Raw genomic sequence first — 18,840 nt, 5'->3', positions numbered from 1 at the left:
AGCAGGTGCCAAGCGCAAGTTACGCTTTAGATAACCAAGAACACGGTTAGCTTCGTTGGTTATGTTCATTATGTGGGTGGTCCAAGAGAAGTCCTGTGTAAAGCTAATACCTAAATATTTATATGAAGATGCGTGTGTTATCATGGAACCGCGAAGGGTGTAATTGGGAGTAGGATACGATTTACGACGATGAAATGATACTAGCGTTGTTTTATTAACGTTTAAAGACATCAGCCAGTTTGCGCACCACTCTTCCACAAGTCCTATGTCACACTGCAGATGGTAAGTGTCTCTGTTACAAGTGATGCTCCGGTAGATGACGCAGTCGTCGGCGAACAAACGAACGGGGGAAGATAGATTACTTGGGTGGTCGTTGATGTAAATTAAAAATAGTAGAGGTCCTAAAACCGTGCCTTGAGGTACGCCGGAGGTAACAGGGGAGATGGAAGATGCATGATTGTTAGCCCATACAAACTGTTGGCGGTTAGTCAAAAAATTCCGGAGCCAATCGTATACTAGTGGGTGGAGGTTTATGCGCGAAAGTTGAAATAAGAGGCGTTGATGGGAAACTTTGTCGAAAGCTTTTTCAAAGTCTAAGGAAAGAGCGTCGACGGGTGTGTTCGTGTCCATACTAGAACTGATGTCATGAGTAAAGAGGGCCAGTTGGGTAGAGCAGGATAGGTTTTTCAGGAATCCGTGTTGAGTAGGGTCAAAAAAGCTGACAGACTGCAAGAAGGTCATATGTGTGAGTAAATTACGTGCTCCATTAATTTAGAGGGAACGCTAGTGAGGGAGATGGGACCGTAGTTCTTACTAGACGATGGGGGGCCTTTTTTGTATACCGAGATGATTTTCCCCACTTTCCAGTCGTGGGGTACAATACCGGACTCGAGTGATTGCTGTAAGATACGACAAAGAAGAACAGCTACAACGTTTTTAGTATTCTTGAGAACTTTTGTGTTAATTTCATCTATACCAACAGATGAGGTTAGTTTCATGGAATTGATCAACGCAATTATTCCGTTAGGGTCGAAACGTATGTCAGGCATAGGGGGGTAATCAAAATAAGGATAGTCAGGCATATCGCCTACAGGATCGTGTGTAAAATTGGATGAAAAGGTATAATTTAATGCTTCAGCCGTGTCAGTATGTGGAATTGGTGAACCGTGTTCGTCGCAAAGCCATATTGGCGGGGTTGCTTTTGGGTTTATAGCTTTCCAAAATTTCCTGGTGTTGTTGTGAAGCATATCAGGTAATATGGATGAGAAGGTTTTTTTGGCTTGTGCGGCGTGAGAAAGTTCTTTTCGGCAGTATGATACCTTTCCCTTGCGCGGGCGTCATTGGAATGATTTGCAGAACGAAAGAGCCTTTTCTTTTTGTTAAGTAGCCTTTTTAACTTTCCGTTGAACCATGGCGATGATGACCGCGTGGTGACTGTTTTAGTAGGGATGTAGGTGTGGATGAGCTCGCGCATTTTATCAGTGAACAGAGACCAGTTAGTTTCGACAGAGCGATTTGAAAAGTTTGAGAGGAGAGAGCTACAGAATTCCGTGAGGTCGTTATTCATGGCATCATAGTCACCTTTGTCGTAGAGCGTCAATGTTTTCGTTAATTTTTCAGGGCGTAATAAATGACTGTGATAGGTGCCGTAGATTACCGAGTGATCACTCAAGCCTGCTAGGTGCGTAAGCGGTGAAATGCTCTCAGGATGAGTAGCAAGCACGAGATCAAGAATGCTAGAAGATTGATTATCCTGCCTAGTCGGGATGGTGACGAGTTGAGACAGGTCAAATGTGAGGCACGAGTTCAAAAAATCGCTCTCGATAGTATGCTTGTTTAATGTTGTTGCAAGGTCATTCCACTCTATGAGAGGGAAAATGAAGTCGCCAAATATAAGCAAAGGTGTGCGCGGATATGAGGTGGTTATTGATTGGAGCGCATCGTGAAAGTGCACGACAAAAGAGGCATCAGCGTCAGGAGGCCTGTAGCAGGAGCCGATGATAACGGGCGGGTTAAATGCTTTGGAGCCAACGAATGCGATTTCCAAACACGAGGTGACGTTTATGGGGTAGCAGAGTAAGCTTTGAAGGGTGGCAATTAAGACGCCACCGCCACGCCTGTTCTCGCGATCGTGGCGGAAGATATCATAATTAGAGAAAATGGAAGACAATTCAGAGTTAGAAACGGAAGGATACAGAAGGATACATTGTTTCTCACTTGCTGCTGGTCCGTTCGTTCGATCGTGTGGCGGCGGATCATGCGCCGGGTAGGTTGCTGCACTTTTTTTTAATGTGGTCAAGGTGACGACAAACCGTTCCGTTCTTTTGTTGAGTAGTCTTGTGCACTTCTACGGAGCTCGTCCCTCCCTTGGCTCCTTGACGCACTTTTTGATGACAGGGCCAGGTCGAAAACACATTGAGACGTCAATTCTTTCTCCGCGAACAGTCTCTGCTATAGGTGCTCGTCGCGGATCCTGCACACGAACCTGTAGCGAAGCATGACATCCTCGGGCAGCTTGGTGGGGTTCCTTACAACAGGCGTATGGCTTTCTGTCGGTGGCGTAGATGTTGTAGACGTTGTCTTCATCACTCCAGAGTTGAAGTCGGCAGTCAAAATTCTGAGGGCTGGGACATAGCTGCAGAACGATTCCTCTGGCAGCTGGTCACGCCCCTGGAAAACGCACGGACTGTATAGCTCGGACGGTCAAACGCACCGGCTGTACAGCTCGGATGGTCTACGATCGAAGCGATTCTGAAGAAGTGCGACTAGGACCCCATAGCTGACTTCTCCGTGAGTCTTCGGTGTGACCAGCACGCGGGCAGTCTCGAAGGTGTTGGCTCCGCATAGGGTAAGGAGGAGCGCGCAATTCTTTGCTTCGGCGGAGACATCGTTGCCAAGAAGTAGAAGGTAAGGCGCTGGATTCACGATGACTAATTTTGCCGTTAAAAGGCTCGATGGCACCGTGCAATTCTCCAGTAGCCATCGGCGCCACCTCGAGCTGCCTACGTCCTAAATCCTACTTCTCGTCGCCAGTGTTAAACGGTGGTGTCCATGCGGGGCGTGGGAACCCCGCGTGCGAGGAACCTCTCAACACGGTTGCTGGGTGGAGACTAAAAGGTTTATTACAGTAGAGGGGAGATAGGGAGGGATAATGTAAAAGGAAGCACTTCCGCTGCTGTGGGAGTGCAGGCGATCATGGTATGGTGCCTGTCAGAGGGAATATAGAATGCGTCAATCGGCGGGTCTGTAAGGGTCACGTGTCGTCGTGGGAGACGCCTGCCAGGTTTTGTGGAAGCGGCCGGCCCGTGCTAGTTTCTTGGAAGCGGTCGGCTTGTTTGCGCGAAGGATGCAAGGGCTGCTGAAGCGGCCTGCGTCGCTTGGTCAACGGACATGTCATCGGTAGCAGCGCCCCGCCTGAATGCCCCCTCTCCGACGTCGGAGAAGAACATGAATACTGAACGAACAGATGTCAGTGAACTTAAACATAATGAATACCCCCGTCAAATGCCGGAAATGGCAGCGCCGGCACGTAAGCAAGGCTGGTAACCAGGGTCAGTGCAATGGCAGATGCGGGTGCGCTGGCACAGCTCGAACGTGGCCGCTCTTATCTTTTTGGATGACTTTGACCGCATACTCACGGACAAGCCGGGATTCACTAGTTTGGCTCAGCACCGCATAGATGCATATGACACGTTGCCCTGGAAATGTAACCCAAAGCACCATCAGTGCTGCCACACGGCAAAATATGGACGAGGCGTTCCGGGAGTACTCGATGGTAGTCTGACATGGCGCTCTTTCAGTACCTGGGGCTCCCAGTGCAATTTACTTCTCCATCTCGCGCCGGGCGGGCGTACTCATAGGTCACCTACAGAGACTGCCTTCAAGAACCTTCTAGATCCTTCTTGCGTTGCGCCTCTGCCGGCGCACGTTTAAAGAGGAGAGGGCATCACTTAGCAGGCTCAAAGCTACACCCTCTCCGTCAACATTGAGTAGAAATTACTCCAACATTCTTGAACAATGCAGGACGCGCGGTGATGTGCGTAATTCCTTTGGCGCCGCGCCGGCTAGCGAGTTGGAGAGGGCAGCAACACTGAAAACGTTAGGTGCTCTCTGGAGTTTGCTTCTACCCTTTTGTAGCAGCGCGCTCTAGCGAGATTGCTTCTGCGGCGCGTCGCTTCTACGAATATGCTCCGATTTTTGCGCATATCCGCGAGCACATAAGACACACATGCGCAGAAACATATCACATATGTGTATACTGCCGCGTGTCATTGTAGTGTCCACCGCTGGACTGCCCGACTGCAACGTGAAACTACTATGTAGGACACATATAAGACATGAAATAAACACATATACAGGAGACGTATTACACGTATATAAGAAAAGTCTCAACAGTAGGGGAAATTAATTACGCAAGACGGTTGATATTGATATTAAACCCGAGCGCATTTTACTCATTTGTAGAGGGTGTCACGAAACAACCCATCCAGTTGCTAGGGTCAAGATACGTTGTGAATAGTACATTTTTTCTGCAATTAAAAAATTGTGCGACACATGACAAGAAAACCATGCGACCACGCTCATTTGGCACCGTATGATGGAGCTGCAAAATTTTGTATTGAACGAATGCAAAGTGCGCAGTCACTGTGTCCAAGCCTATGACCGCCGCTCTAATCAACTGGGTGCACAGTGATAAATGAAGAAAACGGTGGCGACAGACCCCTCTGCGACTTCACTGTCTTCCCTTTTTCATTTTGTCCGTGTGGTTGCTCAGTAAAAGCTCCATCTGAATGCGCTGTCGGTGGCCAGTTTGTCACTTATCGGCGATTACACCGCACGCTTTCTATGCTTCGGAATCACATGCTGACGCACTTTCAAGACAATATTCACAGTAGCTTTGATCGCTTAGAAATGTTGAGCAGGGATGCTTAACTCGTTCGAAACACGCTTGGTATTGGTACATTATGACAGCACAACAATGCATTTAGGTGCGCTTGTTTTTATGGAGCTGGTTTTTCTTAAGCACTGCAAAAATGGGAAACCTAAGCGATTCGTTGCTATAAAGCACTGGATTGGTGGTTTTCCATGCTCCTTTGGTAAAACCTGACAAAGTGCACCTGACGTGAAATTGAAGAATAAAGATGTGGAATAGCGAAACCTACCTAATTAAACAGGATTTTTGAAATTTTATCAGTAGCATCATACGATGGAAACTATTTTGCCAATTGTTTCATCCAGCTGTATCTCACCGTTTTTTTTTCGAGTACTGGAATAAAGTTACGTTAAACACATTATACCAATAACTACTGGTGACAAGAGCTGCTAGGCCAATGGCAGACTACGCTATGGCAGTGGGAAACAAGGCTGCTCTGGTCGCACTGGCCCTGCTTCGAATCCGGCTTGGGGTTCTGATCGCCTCGGTCAAATGTCGAACCGTCTATTTAAAATGAACGAAAATATTCTTGGTGCTCTCGCATCTGGACGTTAAGACTCTTTAGCACTTCCTGAACATACTTCTGTATGAAAAAAAAAGAGTAACGAGAATGTAACATTCTTCTTGCAGGAGACTAAATAACGAGTACTAGCAACTGCACCGCTTTCTGTCCTCATCAACCATCGTGTCATATGCTCAGCTTATTCCTATTGAACTTACTAGGTGATTTAAGGATGACGCCTATTCAGCAGTCGCTGCTAACCTTTCTTATACCATGCAGTAAGCACACGAATGTAATTGGAGTGACTGCGAAGTCAATAAGTTTCCTGCTTCATTCTTTTTTGCTCCTTGGTACATTGAAGGCAGTGAGTACCTTATGAAAAGTTGCTGCACCTCTGCCACACTTTCAAGAAAACGTCCGCTTCACCCTGGAATGACATCTGGCTTTTTACACCAAGTGGTCGGGTGCCAATTGGACAGCACTGTTGCAAGATGACAAGAAGGGAGATCTAAATCGGCGCTTTAGCTGTTTTTCTTACTGTTTCTTCCTGTTTTTGTTGTGGTGCTATGTTTTCTCATCCAACAGACGTTAATGCTTCTGAAGTGACAGTAAGAGAGTATTAAATAAAGAAAAGCTGTACCAGAGAGTTAGACCATAATTAATGCCATGATGTCTCCTGTATGCTGAAGTACAGGGAACTTTATTTTAGCTGTTTAAAACGGTGCTGGTGTTAGATATTTCATGCATTATCTCAGTGGCTTGAACTGATTCAGATTTGTTTGGCTGTTCAAAGCGAGACATTTAGCAATATTGTTTCAGGCGTCAGTTGTTCTACAAGTCTACAAAATTTTTCTTCAGCATTTTCAGTAGATGCAACAGCAAGAGCTGAACTTAGTTGTCATATACTTGAGTTGCCATATACTGAGTATATGACAGCTCTAGTCTCAAAGGGGATTGTAGCCACCATTTTCTTGATTTATCACTGTGCACCAAGTTGATCTGAGCTGTGGTCACAGGCTTGTACATGGTGACTGCGCACTTTTCATTCCTTCAATACAACATTTTGCAGCTCCATGATACGGTACCAAAGCAACGTGGTCACATAGTGTTGTATAAGACAACTCAGTATATGACAACTCAGCATAATGATGTACGCCGCAACAGCATTAGGTGTACAGTGTTAGACATCAATGCTGTACATGGATTTAGTCACAGATTATTGGCAGGGACTCCAGCTGGACATAGTTTGTATCTCTGATGTTTAACTTGTTGAAGATTTTGCGGGGTCGCAGCGGAGCACCAGAGCAAGCTGACCAGCGTGGCAGGCTTCTAGTTCCGAAGAGCTCGTGCCGGGCGTGCGCTCCGAGCACGCGCTGTCCATCTTTATTTTCTTCTATCGCGGGAACGCCGATCTCAGCGCCTGCGCTTTATAGCGTCGCTGGGCGCTATAAACTTTAGCGTTACCCGTAGTTCAACCGTATTCATTGAACACTGGCTGCATGGCTGAATGGAAAACATGATGGGCCGTTGTGTTCTGAGAGTCCGTGCAACTGAAGTGGTCAATGTGCCTTCCGTAGAGTCCTCCGCTAGGCCTGTCCGCCATTTGATGGTGGTTTCTGCGTTAAGGTGCTAAAATAAATCTCACCCACAGGACGAGTGTCGCTTACGCTACACTTCCTATTGGAACCTTGTTCTTCATTTCTTGCACTCGTAGCAGGCATAGGTCTGAATTGTAAAATGCCAGCTCGGTGCAATTTGGTTGCTTCAGCAATGCTGCAGGAAGATTTCATGTTGACGACACTTTCATTGATGTTTAGAGCGCAACAAATCACGCATTTCCTGCCCGCCGTGTTTATAGAATAAAGGACTAATTCAGGATAGCACTCGTAGAGGCTATCACCTGTGAAGTCAGGATCTACTTACGACTTGCTCAGCCGATGACACTGCACAGAGTAAAACCATGCAGGCAATAAACTCCAATACAGCATAAAGCTTCTAATGTGCTAAACTTTCATATTACTTATTAAGCCGGCGCTTTACTTTCAGCTCCAGTGCTGAACCTAAGTCACGAGGACGTGATGCGTGTGCACGAGCACTTCCTTTGTACATGGAGGACTTCCTTTGTTGCTTGCCTTGTGATCCTGTTGTGCTCTAGAAGTGTTCCCGCGGGGAATAAGCTCCAGCGTTTTCCCTTTTTGGTCCATAAGATTGCAAACCCGAGGTACTAAAAGTACAGTTACACTGGAATATTATAATTTATATATTACGATTAAGCAGAGCCCTCACACTACCTTTCCACCAGTTATGCCCAAAGGCATGATATGTCACATGGTGAGCCGTAATTCAGGGCGTTGGGTATTCAGAGGAGTTGGGCTTCTGCCTCGAAAACTAAGCTGCTATTGCGAACTTCCTAAATATTTCAGTGTAAAATATGCCATGCCAGGACTCCCCCAGTGTAGGAATGCAATGCATGCTGCGCCATATTTTGCTGCTATGCATAAGCACCGATTGTTGTCAGTCAGCACGCATTTAGTCGTTTGGACTGCTGGCCAAAATTGCGCGGTATCCTACTTTTACTCTCTTTGGTTGTGTTCTGCTTCCTCTTCCTCATTTCTCAATGCTGCAAGCTTTTTTATGGTACATTTTAACCCACTATCATCCTTCCTCTTCTCTCTGAGTCTTGTGGCCGACTTCTTTTTTCTATGTTTGCTGCATATCTTGTTTCTTTCTATCTTGATTACAAAGGTTCAAAACCACCGTATGGAATGGGATTTAACAGCGCAGGCGACCGACGACGGCGTTCACGAATATCCATGCGATGTATCGGTACCGGCTTGTCACATCAGTACTGCAGTTGTGGGAATACTTCGCAAGTTGAGCCAACCCCATCATTGCATCAAAACTGCTACGTGATGTCGAAAATGGTGGTTTCTGAGGCAATACCACCCAGGCTGCGTCCAAAGATTATTCCAGCACGCAAGACCTTCGGCGAATTAGATGACCCTGAGGGCAGCAGCCGCCTAACCTCCACAGCATAACTATGTCTCCTTCTCCCGATGTTTGAGCAGAACAATCACCACTGATGTGTTATTTCATACTGTTTCGCTCTGTAAACCTTTGTTACCTGGTCTTTTCGAGTCTTCTTCGGCGTCTCTGTCAACGCTCTCTCCAAAGAACACCGCTGAGTGCGCATAGGGAAGAGGAAATTGTTTTTGGGGGGCTGAAGTAGTGCCAAATGCAGGTTCATTTGGAATTATTGGGATTTTTCGCAGCGCAATCAGGGTGTCTTAAGTACAATATGAGCCCATCAAAAATTCGTTGGAGATACTTAGATATATCTTAAGTGCGGGAAGGCGGTAGCAGTTCGCGACTCATTGCTATGGTTTGAATTCATTTTCGCAAAAAAGCAGAGACGAGAGGCAGCGGAGACGTCAAGCTGCGCATTCGCAGCGCGTCAGCACATCACACTGCTTCGACGTCCTTGCGTCTGATGGGACACCATCATCCACCTTTTCTCGTTTTCGAGCAATTTTTATCCAAATTATAGATCTTTCGGCGCTCTTCAGAACTAATTGCGCCTCATTACACATTTTCAGTAGAATTTAATACAATTTCAGCGCTTTTCCTGCCCATTGTGTGATAATTTTTGCTATGCAGCGACGACGTTCGGTAGCTGTGACATCACTCCGTTCCCGTCGTATATCAACGTGCGTGCTATATCAATGCATTTCCTTGTTTTGTTTGTTTTTTGCTCTGATTTGTTCTAATCAATTAACTACTCACTTTATAGTCATCAAACATGGCTTCGGGGCTACATTGTGTTCCTTTTATTTGATGCTACAGTTGTTTTCTCCTCTCCTGATTAGTTTCAGCGTCCGTGGAAGACAGCGTTACGCCGGACGAGACCTCGGCCGCGATTATGAGCCATTTAAAAGGTGATAAAAGATTCAGACGGCTCCAGATGATAGCTCCATTCAGTGAACCTCATTAACACTCACTGTAACACCGCCGATTAGATCAAACCTGCTCGTTTGTTTATATAGACCATGTGAATTGTAGAGAGTCGGTTCGTGTAAATAAGGACCCGAAACTGATCAACTACGAGTCATCATGTCGGCATTTTATTTATTTATTTATTTATTTCATAATACTGCAGGCCACTGCTCGGCCCAAGCAGGAGTGAACTTACATTGTTACTTAACAAAAAAGAATAAAAGTATACAACATTAGCAGCACACGGATACAAAACATACATAAAAGCAACATTAGCAGGTAAGTAGACGATTTAACGCATCAAAAAATTTTGCGAGGAAGAAACTGATTCCGGTAACGAAGTGCAATCTTGCACTGTTCTAGGAGAAAAACTGTATTTAAAACTGTTAGTTTTTGTGAAAAGGGGAAAAGTGGGCATGTTCTACAAGTTGTCATAGAGATACCAGATCAAGCGTTAGCATGGACACGCCCCATCTCGAGCTTGTTCCGGCCCCGACTGTCTTTCGCCATACAAGCTTAAATTTGAATTCGGTGCGAAAAAGTCTGAACCAAGGTTTAGAGCACAGCTGTTAAGGGGCCTTTTCTGCGTTTCGCGGCGTCACAGTTGCCGCAGTTCGTTGCGACCAGCAGTGGATACCCTTTAAGCTACGAAAGCAACGAAGCGGCAGCTTGGAAAGGAGAAAGTAAAAGCGCAACCTCCTCCCCTCACAGCAAACGGCGTACCAGTGGGTGGCGTAGCTGTGCATAGCAACCGTGACGACAGAAGAACTGAGGATTGGGCGAGTTGGTGGTGATCCATCGTCAAAAACCAGCGCTCAAGAACATGGAAAGAGGACAAGGTGAAACAGACTGACGGCGCTGAACTTACAACTGAATTTTATTCACACGTAGGCAGTCAGTTTATACATTTAAACAGCCAAGGCGCCGCGGTGGCTCAGTGGCTATGGTGCTCGGCTGCTGTCCCGAAAGACGCGGGTTCGATCCCGGCCGCGGCGGTTGAATTTCTTTGGAGGAGAAATTCGAGGCCCGTGTACTGTGCGATGTCAGTGCACGTTAAAGAATCCCAGGTGGTCGAAATTTCCGGAGCCCTCCACTACGACGTCTCTCATAGCCTTAGTCGCTTTGGTACGTTAAACCCCATAAACCAACCAACCATTTAAACAACCATGCGCAAAGGCGTCATGTCAAACCCAGATACACTGTTGCCACTCACATGCGTAAAACTAGAGAAAACAAAGAATCACCAGTCATTCATTCAAGGCACGTGTGCCTTCACCTCACCCTCCCTGCCCAGAATGAAGCAAGCTCATTTCCCTCCCTGACAAGCTTATCGAGGGCTTGCTTACGCATCCCTCGCCCTTTCTGATGATGTGGAATGCTTCCGCGATCTCCCTCGTGCGCTGATCGCGATGTACAAACACCACTTCCGTGTCAACAAAATACGGAACACAATCACACGTGAGGCAGTGTTGTGCTACATTTAAATTATCTTTGCTGTTGACCGAATCGGCATGTAGCTGAGGCGAATGTTGATACAACGGCCTGTCTAGCCGATGTACACACGGCCGCAAGGCATAGGTATAATATACACCACTCCCTTCTTACAGGCAAAGTACTTGTTTCAATGCTTAATTTGCGATAACAGAATAATGATGCCATAACGACACGTTCATGTATTCGTACTTTCCCCTCGTGATCAGAGAATGGAATCACCTTGATTCCTCAATCATAACTGCAACCACATTATCTCAGTTCACGTCAGGGATAGAATGCTTATCAATTAACGAATAAAGCAGTTTCACTGCCGTACTCAACCGCCTCCCATCACTTCATTAGATTGTAATTAATCGTGAAGAAGGTCTCTCTTCTTTTTTCCGCTGCTGTGTTCCCATGTGCTCTAATCGAATTCCTTATGGCAATGCTATACCGGACTCCTAGACATGTATGTTTCTTTTTCCTTGCTAATGTTTACCTTTTCTTTTATTTTGCTTGTTCCTTTCTGTTCATCTGTGTTTGATTTGTATTCACTTTTTTTTTAATTCCAGAGTGCACTGCTCAAATTTTTATCATGTTTGTCATTTTTGTTCGCCCACCTGCTATGGTCCCTCATGGGACTGGCAGTATTGTAAATAAATAAATAAAAAATTTTGCAAATGTTCTTACTCTCCTTCCCCTCGCGTTTCCTCTGCAGTGCGGCCCCTAACTCTTTTTACGACTTTAGAATGGAAGGAGCCATAGTTCAGCAACGGTTTCGCACTCCGAGGGGAGTACTCCCAACAGACAGGGTTCGGTTCAATGGTTCAAGTCTAGAGACTGCAAGGATCCCTGTTGAGGCACTTCATGTGTAAACTCTAGTCTGCACCCATTGCGGGCAAAAACATCAAGTACGTGAGACACGCAACCAAGGCTTGGAGACTTTGTTAGTACCAAAAAATCATCGACATAGTGGAAAACACGAGTGCCACTTCCGGCCAGCTCTTCCTCCACTAGTCTCTCAAATCTGCCCAGAAAAATGTTACTTAGAATAGGGGCTACCTTAGACTCTATGCAGACCCCCGATTTTTGCACATAAAGCTGGCCGTCCCACACTACATTCGTGTTGTTGAGGTAAAAAACCAACAGTTCCATGGTGGGCGCAGTACTAATCCGACACCTGTTTTGAAAACTGCATTCATCATTGTCTTCTGTGATGCACCCCTGAACGTATCGCATAAGTTGAGCATGTGGGAGCGAACAGACCAGGTCAACAACATCAATGCTGAAACCCAGGCACGTTGCAGGATTCTCCTTCAGGAGAAGGTTTGTAAGGGCTTCTGAGTTGGGAATAAGGAACGGATCAATAACATTAAGGGCCGATAGGTGCCTTGAAAGAAAGGTGGAAACAATCAACTGCCAAGAGCTCCCTACTGAAAAAAACCGCATATATGGACTCCATACAATACGGATTTCCATATATACGTACTTATTGGAATACGGAATTCCATATCATACGGAAATAATATGGACTTCCGCATTATATGGAGAGCCTTATATGATACGCAATCCTTACGACTTCGTATTATACGGACTGTACGGAATTCTCTGCCGAACCGTATGATGCAGAAATGATACGGAATAAGCCGCCATGGTGCCGCAGTAGTTATGGCACTCGCCAGCTTACTTGAAGGATGCGGGTTCGATCCCAGCTGTAGTGGTCGCGTTTTGATGAAGGCAAAGTTGTGGAGACCCATCATGCAATATATCAAAATGTTACAGAACCCCAGGTGGCTACATGCAGTTCAGTTGAGCAATTTGAACATGCTGCCGATACTTTGCACTAACCCAAAACCACATTATGATTCATGTTTGCCATGTCAGCAATAAAGCTTATCCACCAACCAGGTTTGCCTTGCATACAAAGCTACTGTGCTTGCAACTCACAAACCACAGCAGCACATATATGCTACAACGTTAGAGAAAATAGCCTCATATACTGGGCACTTCCAGTGAAAGTGCACCTACCCAAACGTTAGCCCAAAGTGCAGCTGGCACCTAGCATGCTAGAGTAATGAGTGCCGATTAGCTCAGGATGATAGAAAGACAGCTATTAAGTACAAAGTGCACCAGCCAGCAAGTCACAACTGCAGCACCACCCAAAAAACATCCTTTTCCTTGCTGCCTAGGCATACGCAGCAGCCTGAGCAGTGCCCACAAACATCACAGTGCACTACTCAATTTCAGGTCATGCAATATGGGCACAATACAATTCAGCCCTTTTGCCATACCCACAGTTTGCACATCCACCTGCAAGTCTAATTCAAGAAAACTAAGCTTAATTATGACAGAAAAGCACGCACTTTTCAGAGCATCAAGCTTCATTGGTGTCAGTGCCTTCTTTTCGGTGGTCTCAGGGCCGCCCTCTTTATGCAGGTAGCGGCGGCAAGGGGCTCCAGTGACGCTCCTGTTGTACAGGTTCTGGATGCCCCAAATTGCCTTCGCTGCTTCCCGCACAAAGAGGCTATCCTTCGGTTGGTCCATGAGGTGCTGCCACTTGTCAGACGGGATCTGGACACCAGGCCCAATAAGTACCTGCATGGCCAAAGAAAAGAGTGCTATGTGCAGTAACTCCCCAATGCCGACATGTTTCACCTGAATCAAGAGATTAGATTACAGAAATGATACTTCCAAATCAGACATTTTGCATCTGCATGATGAAGCTGCAGTTTGAAACTTTATGAAAGCACCCCTGTAGTACACCATGTACACCCTACGGGTGTTCCCATGTCATCTATACATTAGAACACAAATAGCAGAAGCACGCATAAAAGTAAATGCCGTTTGTACCCCTAGCAGTGTTCTTCCTTAGCAACATTAAGTTCCCAAATGTCATTTACACTTTAAGACACCAAGACCTCAGACACATGAGGGATAATTATAGCATATATGCTCACGAAATAATACTTGAAGTTTTAGTAATTTGGTACCACTCAAGTTGCTATACATTTGCAAAAAGCTGCAAAAAGAATGCAGCATAAAACACAAGGCTACCCTTTAAGGACGCAATTCAAAACATGGAAAATATGCAAGGCCTAATTAATTATGTACCATGCAATGCGAGAAATTGGCAAAAAGATGTGATAGCTAGGTATACCATCAGTGCCTAAAACAGGCATAAAAACTACCAATTTTTTATTCCCTACAGGATATTAAAGGAATGAAACATCGGTACATTTCACCATGTGTCACTGTTAACTCCCTAAAAAATATTCAATGGCCATTACACTCATTCCAGGAGAATACTGGAAAGGAAAACATTTTTTTTTTCCAAGTGCACTGTAAAATCTTTGTAAAAAGAATACTTTACCAGGATTCGCTTTTTTTGGATTGAGATACTAATTGCAGACTGGTGCGGCCCTTGACCTAGGCATGATTATCCAACTACTATCAATAAACTCTTGGCCCAAAACAGAAAACATTGTCTTGCGTACATCAATACTCCATAAGCACCTTGAGTTTGATGTTACAAAGCAAGAGCTTCCTTGTTTGCCAAGCTAAAAAATTTATCTAGACTGCATTCTTCAATGTACAAGCCGACCCCAGGTATATCGATCCTGCGTCTTTTGAGTCATCAGCTGAGCACCATAACTATTGAGCCAGCACGGTGGCTGTTTTATCATCATCATTTATTTTACCCTTAAAGGCCTCTGTTGAGGCATTACATAAGGGGGTGGGGGACAAAGCAAATACATTTTAAGCAAATAATTTTAAAATAAACTAAAAGCTTAATACATTCTTGTACACTAAACCACAACGCGCTCCGATTAATGGCCATTTCAGCCCACAGTGTTAGATACTCCTCACTTGAAATGCACAAAACCGCAGCGCATTTTTCATCCGATATACTTATTACAATGCAAACTGTTTTTGGCAATTTTTTGGCGGGGGACTTAAGTCAACATTCGAATTTGATTGCAGATTTTTCTATTTTGCGTCTCCATTAACGAGGTTTTACTGTACACAATGGTGGATGGCATGGAGAACGCACTTTGTACAGCACTAAACATCACTGAACTTTCAGTACAGATATGCATGACCCGAATGAAGAGAGGCGCTCAGATATTGCAAGCGGCTTCGCCAACTCTAGTGCGCTTCCTTTTGTTCCCCATTAACTCTGTTCGCAAACAACACATAACACGCATAACTCAGAAAATGTGTCAAATGAGAGTTCTGCAATGTTAAAAAACATGAAAATACAACACTACCCTAAAAGCTTTTTAAACACCATAATATCCCTATGTAAACTGAAAAAGCAACACCATCTATATGTAATGGTAATCACACGTACGTGGAGCTTAGTTGAAGAATAAGGTAAAAATCATGAAATTTTACGAAATATAGTGGCGAACTGCAATCTCAATTCATACCTGATTGACGCACACATTGGACACCTGGTTGGTAGTGGCACTGCAGGATGCCATTTCTGCAGGTTGCAGTGCCTTCAGCAAGAAAAATAGTATAACATGGATTAAATGTCACTGCAGTCATACAGATGTACTATCAGGAGCATAAGTGTGCGCTTCACACAGAAAGCAGCGGAGCAAGGCAAACGTGCACTGCAGTGCCATTTACGGAGAGCATCTTGGATCGAGGCAGCCAATCGGATGCTCTTTCTCATCTGCAGGCATGTCGCTCGGCTAATTTCAACATGACATGCTAAGGCTAGCCAGGATCGGTGCTACATTAATCAAGTGAGAAAGCTAAAACAAAAAAGAAAGTCACATGCTGTTCCTATTCATCTAGCCGGAAGGCTGCGCCGAGATAGTAATGGTACCACTCATTGTCATCAAAATAAATAAATAAATAAAAAATTCCCTGTGTCCCTTGGTTTCTGTGGCTGTTGGCTTCTCTCATATTTATAACGAGCCCCTCATTCCCCTTTCCTTGTCTGATTAATTGCCTAACGAGGGCCTCGGTTCTGGCAGCCTTGATGCCTTAGGAAGCATAAGAGGGTTCTCACAAAGCTTCCACCCTCGCCGTTCGATGACGTTCTACGTCACATCAGCGGTAACTCAGGACGTGCTACGTCCGCCGCCTAAGAACGTGGATGGCACTGGTGAACACTCCCAAGGTTAGGTTATTTGTAAACATAAATACCCCCGAAAGCAGAAGGTTAAACAGCTGTCGCCGTAGCTCAGTGGTAGAGCCCCGGACGCGTAATTCGGAGGTCGTGGGTTCGGATCCCACCGGCGGCATGTGGTTGTTTTTTCTTCTGCTTTCCTAATCAATTAGCTTTAAGCGATAACATATTCAGTAATATTCTATATCGAACAACAGCACAAAATAAATAAATAAATAAATAAAAAATTCCCTGTGTCCCTTGGTTTCTGTGGCTGTTGGCTTATCTCATCGTTGTGAATTAAGTTCTAAATATGAACTGTTTCTGCAACAAGTCAGCCACGCACACACAACCATTTTATTGTATTGTGCCATGGTGCACAATGGCCCACACATCATTCCTCAAGTGTGCAACACAAAATGAAGAGGGCCACAGGATTGCTACTGCTGCGGCACCGTCAGGCATTTTGACGAGCTGGAGCAAGCTGACTGATTATGTGAAGGGCATTTATGGACTCTTTGGAGGTGAATTAAAATATATTTTGAGCACTGCTCACATCCAAACTTGGCCATAAGCTTTGTATAGCCTCAAAAGTTGGTGTCTCAATCCCTCCAAGCTGGGAAATAGCTGTTAACAGTAAAATCATAAACGCAATGAGAAATTCTCTAAACAAACTCAATTCACACCTGAACGGTATCTATGCCGAAGGCAGGGTCTACATCCAGGCGGCTTTGAGGCGTGTCCACTGACAGTGTCCCATTCTGGAATGGAATGAAAATAATAATCATCATCAGCAGCAGCCAACTACACCCACTGCAAGGCAAAGGCCTCTCCCATATCTCTCGAATTAATCTACTCCTGTGCTGGCTATGGCGATTTTGTACAAGCAACTTAATTTTATCTACCCACCTAACGTTCTGCTGCCCCCTGCAATGCTTCCCATCTCTCGGAATCGGCTTAGTAGCCATCGGTTACGTATCTTTCCTTTGCATTTACATGCCCTGTGCATGGACATTTCCCGATTTCAACTTAGATGTCTTTAACTTCATTTGTTCCCTGACCCACTCTGTTCTTGTCTCCTACCGTTACAACTATCTTTTTTCTTTCCATAGCTCTCTGATCCGGATCATAAAAAAGAAATGGTTTTGGTTTGGGTTTGGGAAATGGTAAGGTTTTGATGTCCCAAAGCGACTCAGGCTATGAGAGACGCCGTAGTGGAGGGCTCCGGAAATTTCGACCACCTGGGGTTCTTTAAGGTGCACTGACATCGCACAGCACCCGGGGCTCTAGCATTGCGCCTCCATAGAAATGCGATCGCCACGGCCGGATTCAAACCTGTGTCTTTCAGGTCAGCAGCCGAACGCCATAACCACTGAGCCACCGCAGCGGCTTACGAGAGGGAAATAACTCTAAGGTTAAGAATGGGGTGAAGTTCATATGGCAGGTTCTCTCAGATCATGAATGGCAGTTTACCATTATCCCTCAAGAGAAAAGTATACAACAGCTGTATCTTAACGGTAATCACCTATGGGGCAGCAACACGGAGGCTAACGAAAAGGGTTCAGCTTAGATTAAGGGCAACACAGCAAGTTATGGAAAAAACATTTCTAGGTGTAACGCTAAGAGACCGGAAGAGGGCAGGGCAGGTGAGGGAGTGACGGGTTAATGACATCCTAGTCAAAATTAAGAAATGGGATTCCGCTGTGTATGTTATGGGAGGGCAAGATAACCGCTGGTCCTTAAGGGTAAAGGAATAAATTCCAGGAGAAGGCAATACTAGCAGAGGGCAGCAGAAAGTTAGGTGGGCGGATGAGAATGGAAGTTTGAGGGGATACGATGGCCGCAACTGACAAAGGACAGAGTTAGTTGGAGAGACATGGGAGAGGCCTTTGCCCTGCAGTGGGCGTAGTCATGCTGATGACGAGCTCACTGCGTTGTGCTGAATTCAAGCTGAATCCTTTTCGTTAGCTCCATGTTTCTGCCCCAAAGGTGAGTACTGGTAAGATGCAACTGTTATGTACTTTTCTCTTGAGGGATACATGAAAACTGTAATTCATATTCTAAAAGTACCTGCCAAATGCATTCCACCCTAGTCTTATTCTAGTTATTTCACTTTTGTGGTTCATGTATGAGATAACTACCTCCCCTAAGTAAACAGTATGAACAATATGAGCAAACAATACAAAAGCTTGAGAAAATGCTTCATCAGTTAGCACCAACAAAAACCTTTTTACGGCAGCACAAGCCCACCAAATCCAAGACATGCCTGCTTCAGCATGCTCCAACAGTGTTTATAGACCATTACCGCAATCAATCAGTGCTAGACCATTGTTTCAACTCCAACAAATTTGCTAGCTGCTGTAGTGTGTTGTCACTTGGCTCCTGCTTGTACTGGGCAAACTAGCAACTAGAGTTGTGAACAAAACTTATTTCTGAGTAAAGGTTGGGCGCAATCAAGAGAGGTACTGTGACGTCTGTAAATGAGAAAGTTGGTTCGAAAATCTGAGGCCTCTTGGACATTTGGAGAGAGTTGGCATTAATTGAATTGTGACATCTGGTAAAGAAACAGCTTGACATTTTGGTAAGTGGCTGCCAAACAAAAGCAATATAATACTTTCTTCTACCTCAGAAACATATTCTCATACAAAAGGTGGCTATATAGCTTCAAATAACAATGTAAGACCTACCTCATCTGCCTGTAACAGTGGTGACTCAGCCACGGCTGTTTGCAGGCACTGCCCGTCTGTCAAAGTAGCCTCGGTTCGGCCAGACCAATTCTCATTCTCACACGCACCCATCTCACTAGTTTCAGTGACT

At 45.2% G+C, this 18,840-nt stretch overlaps 1 protein-coding gene across 1 annotated transcript; it reads right to left on the bottom strand.

Moving 5' to 3' along the window:
• Positions 1 to 2,451: 2,451 nt before the first annotated feature.
• LOC149338115 (uncharacterized) lies at positions 2,452 to 18,807 on the bottom strand. Its single transcript, XM_089550104.1, has 5 exons — positions 18,711 to 18,807; positions 16,710 to 16,784; positions 15,332 to 15,403; positions 13,197 to 13,496; positions 2,452 to 2,670 (listed from the first exon to the last, which is right to left on the bottom strand). Exons 3-5 carry the CDS (start codon positions 15,383 to 15,385, stop codon positions 2,452 to 2,454), a joined length of 573 nt encoding a protein of 190 aa, XP_089406230.1. The 5' UTR covers positions 15,386 to 15,403; positions 16,710 to 16,784; positions 18,711 to 18,807.
• Between the last annotated feature and the right edge of the window lie 33 nt (positions 18,808 to 18,840).

Source organism: Amblyomma mixtum, chromosome 6 (genome assembly GCF_055824585.1).
Source record: "Amblyomma mixtum isolate Tamu chromosome 6, ASM5582458v1, whole genome shotgun sequence".
NCBI classification, from domain to species: domain Eukaryota; kingdom Metazoa; phylum Arthropoda; class Arachnida; order Ixodida; family Ixodidae; genus Amblyomma; species Amblyomma mixtum.
The sequence above is the reverse complement of the archived record's forward strand: the minus strand, read 5'-3'. Positions and strand labels throughout refer to the sequence as shown.

Bases quoted from the DNA above. Each gene is read 5' to 3' on its own strand.
- LOC149338115 (XM_089550104.1), bottom strand. From the start codon at position 15,385: ATGGCATCCTGCAGTGCCACTACCAACCAGGTGTCCAATGTGTGCGTC. The intron at 13,497-15,331 runs GTATGAATTGAG...TTGGCCATGCAG, and splicing joins CCAATGTGTGCGTCAATCAG to GTACTTATTGGGCCTGGTGT. The intron at 2,671-13,196 runs GTGGGTATGGCA...TGCGTTTTCCAG, and splicing joins TGCAGGTGGATGTGCAAACT to GGGCGTGACCAGCTGCCAGA.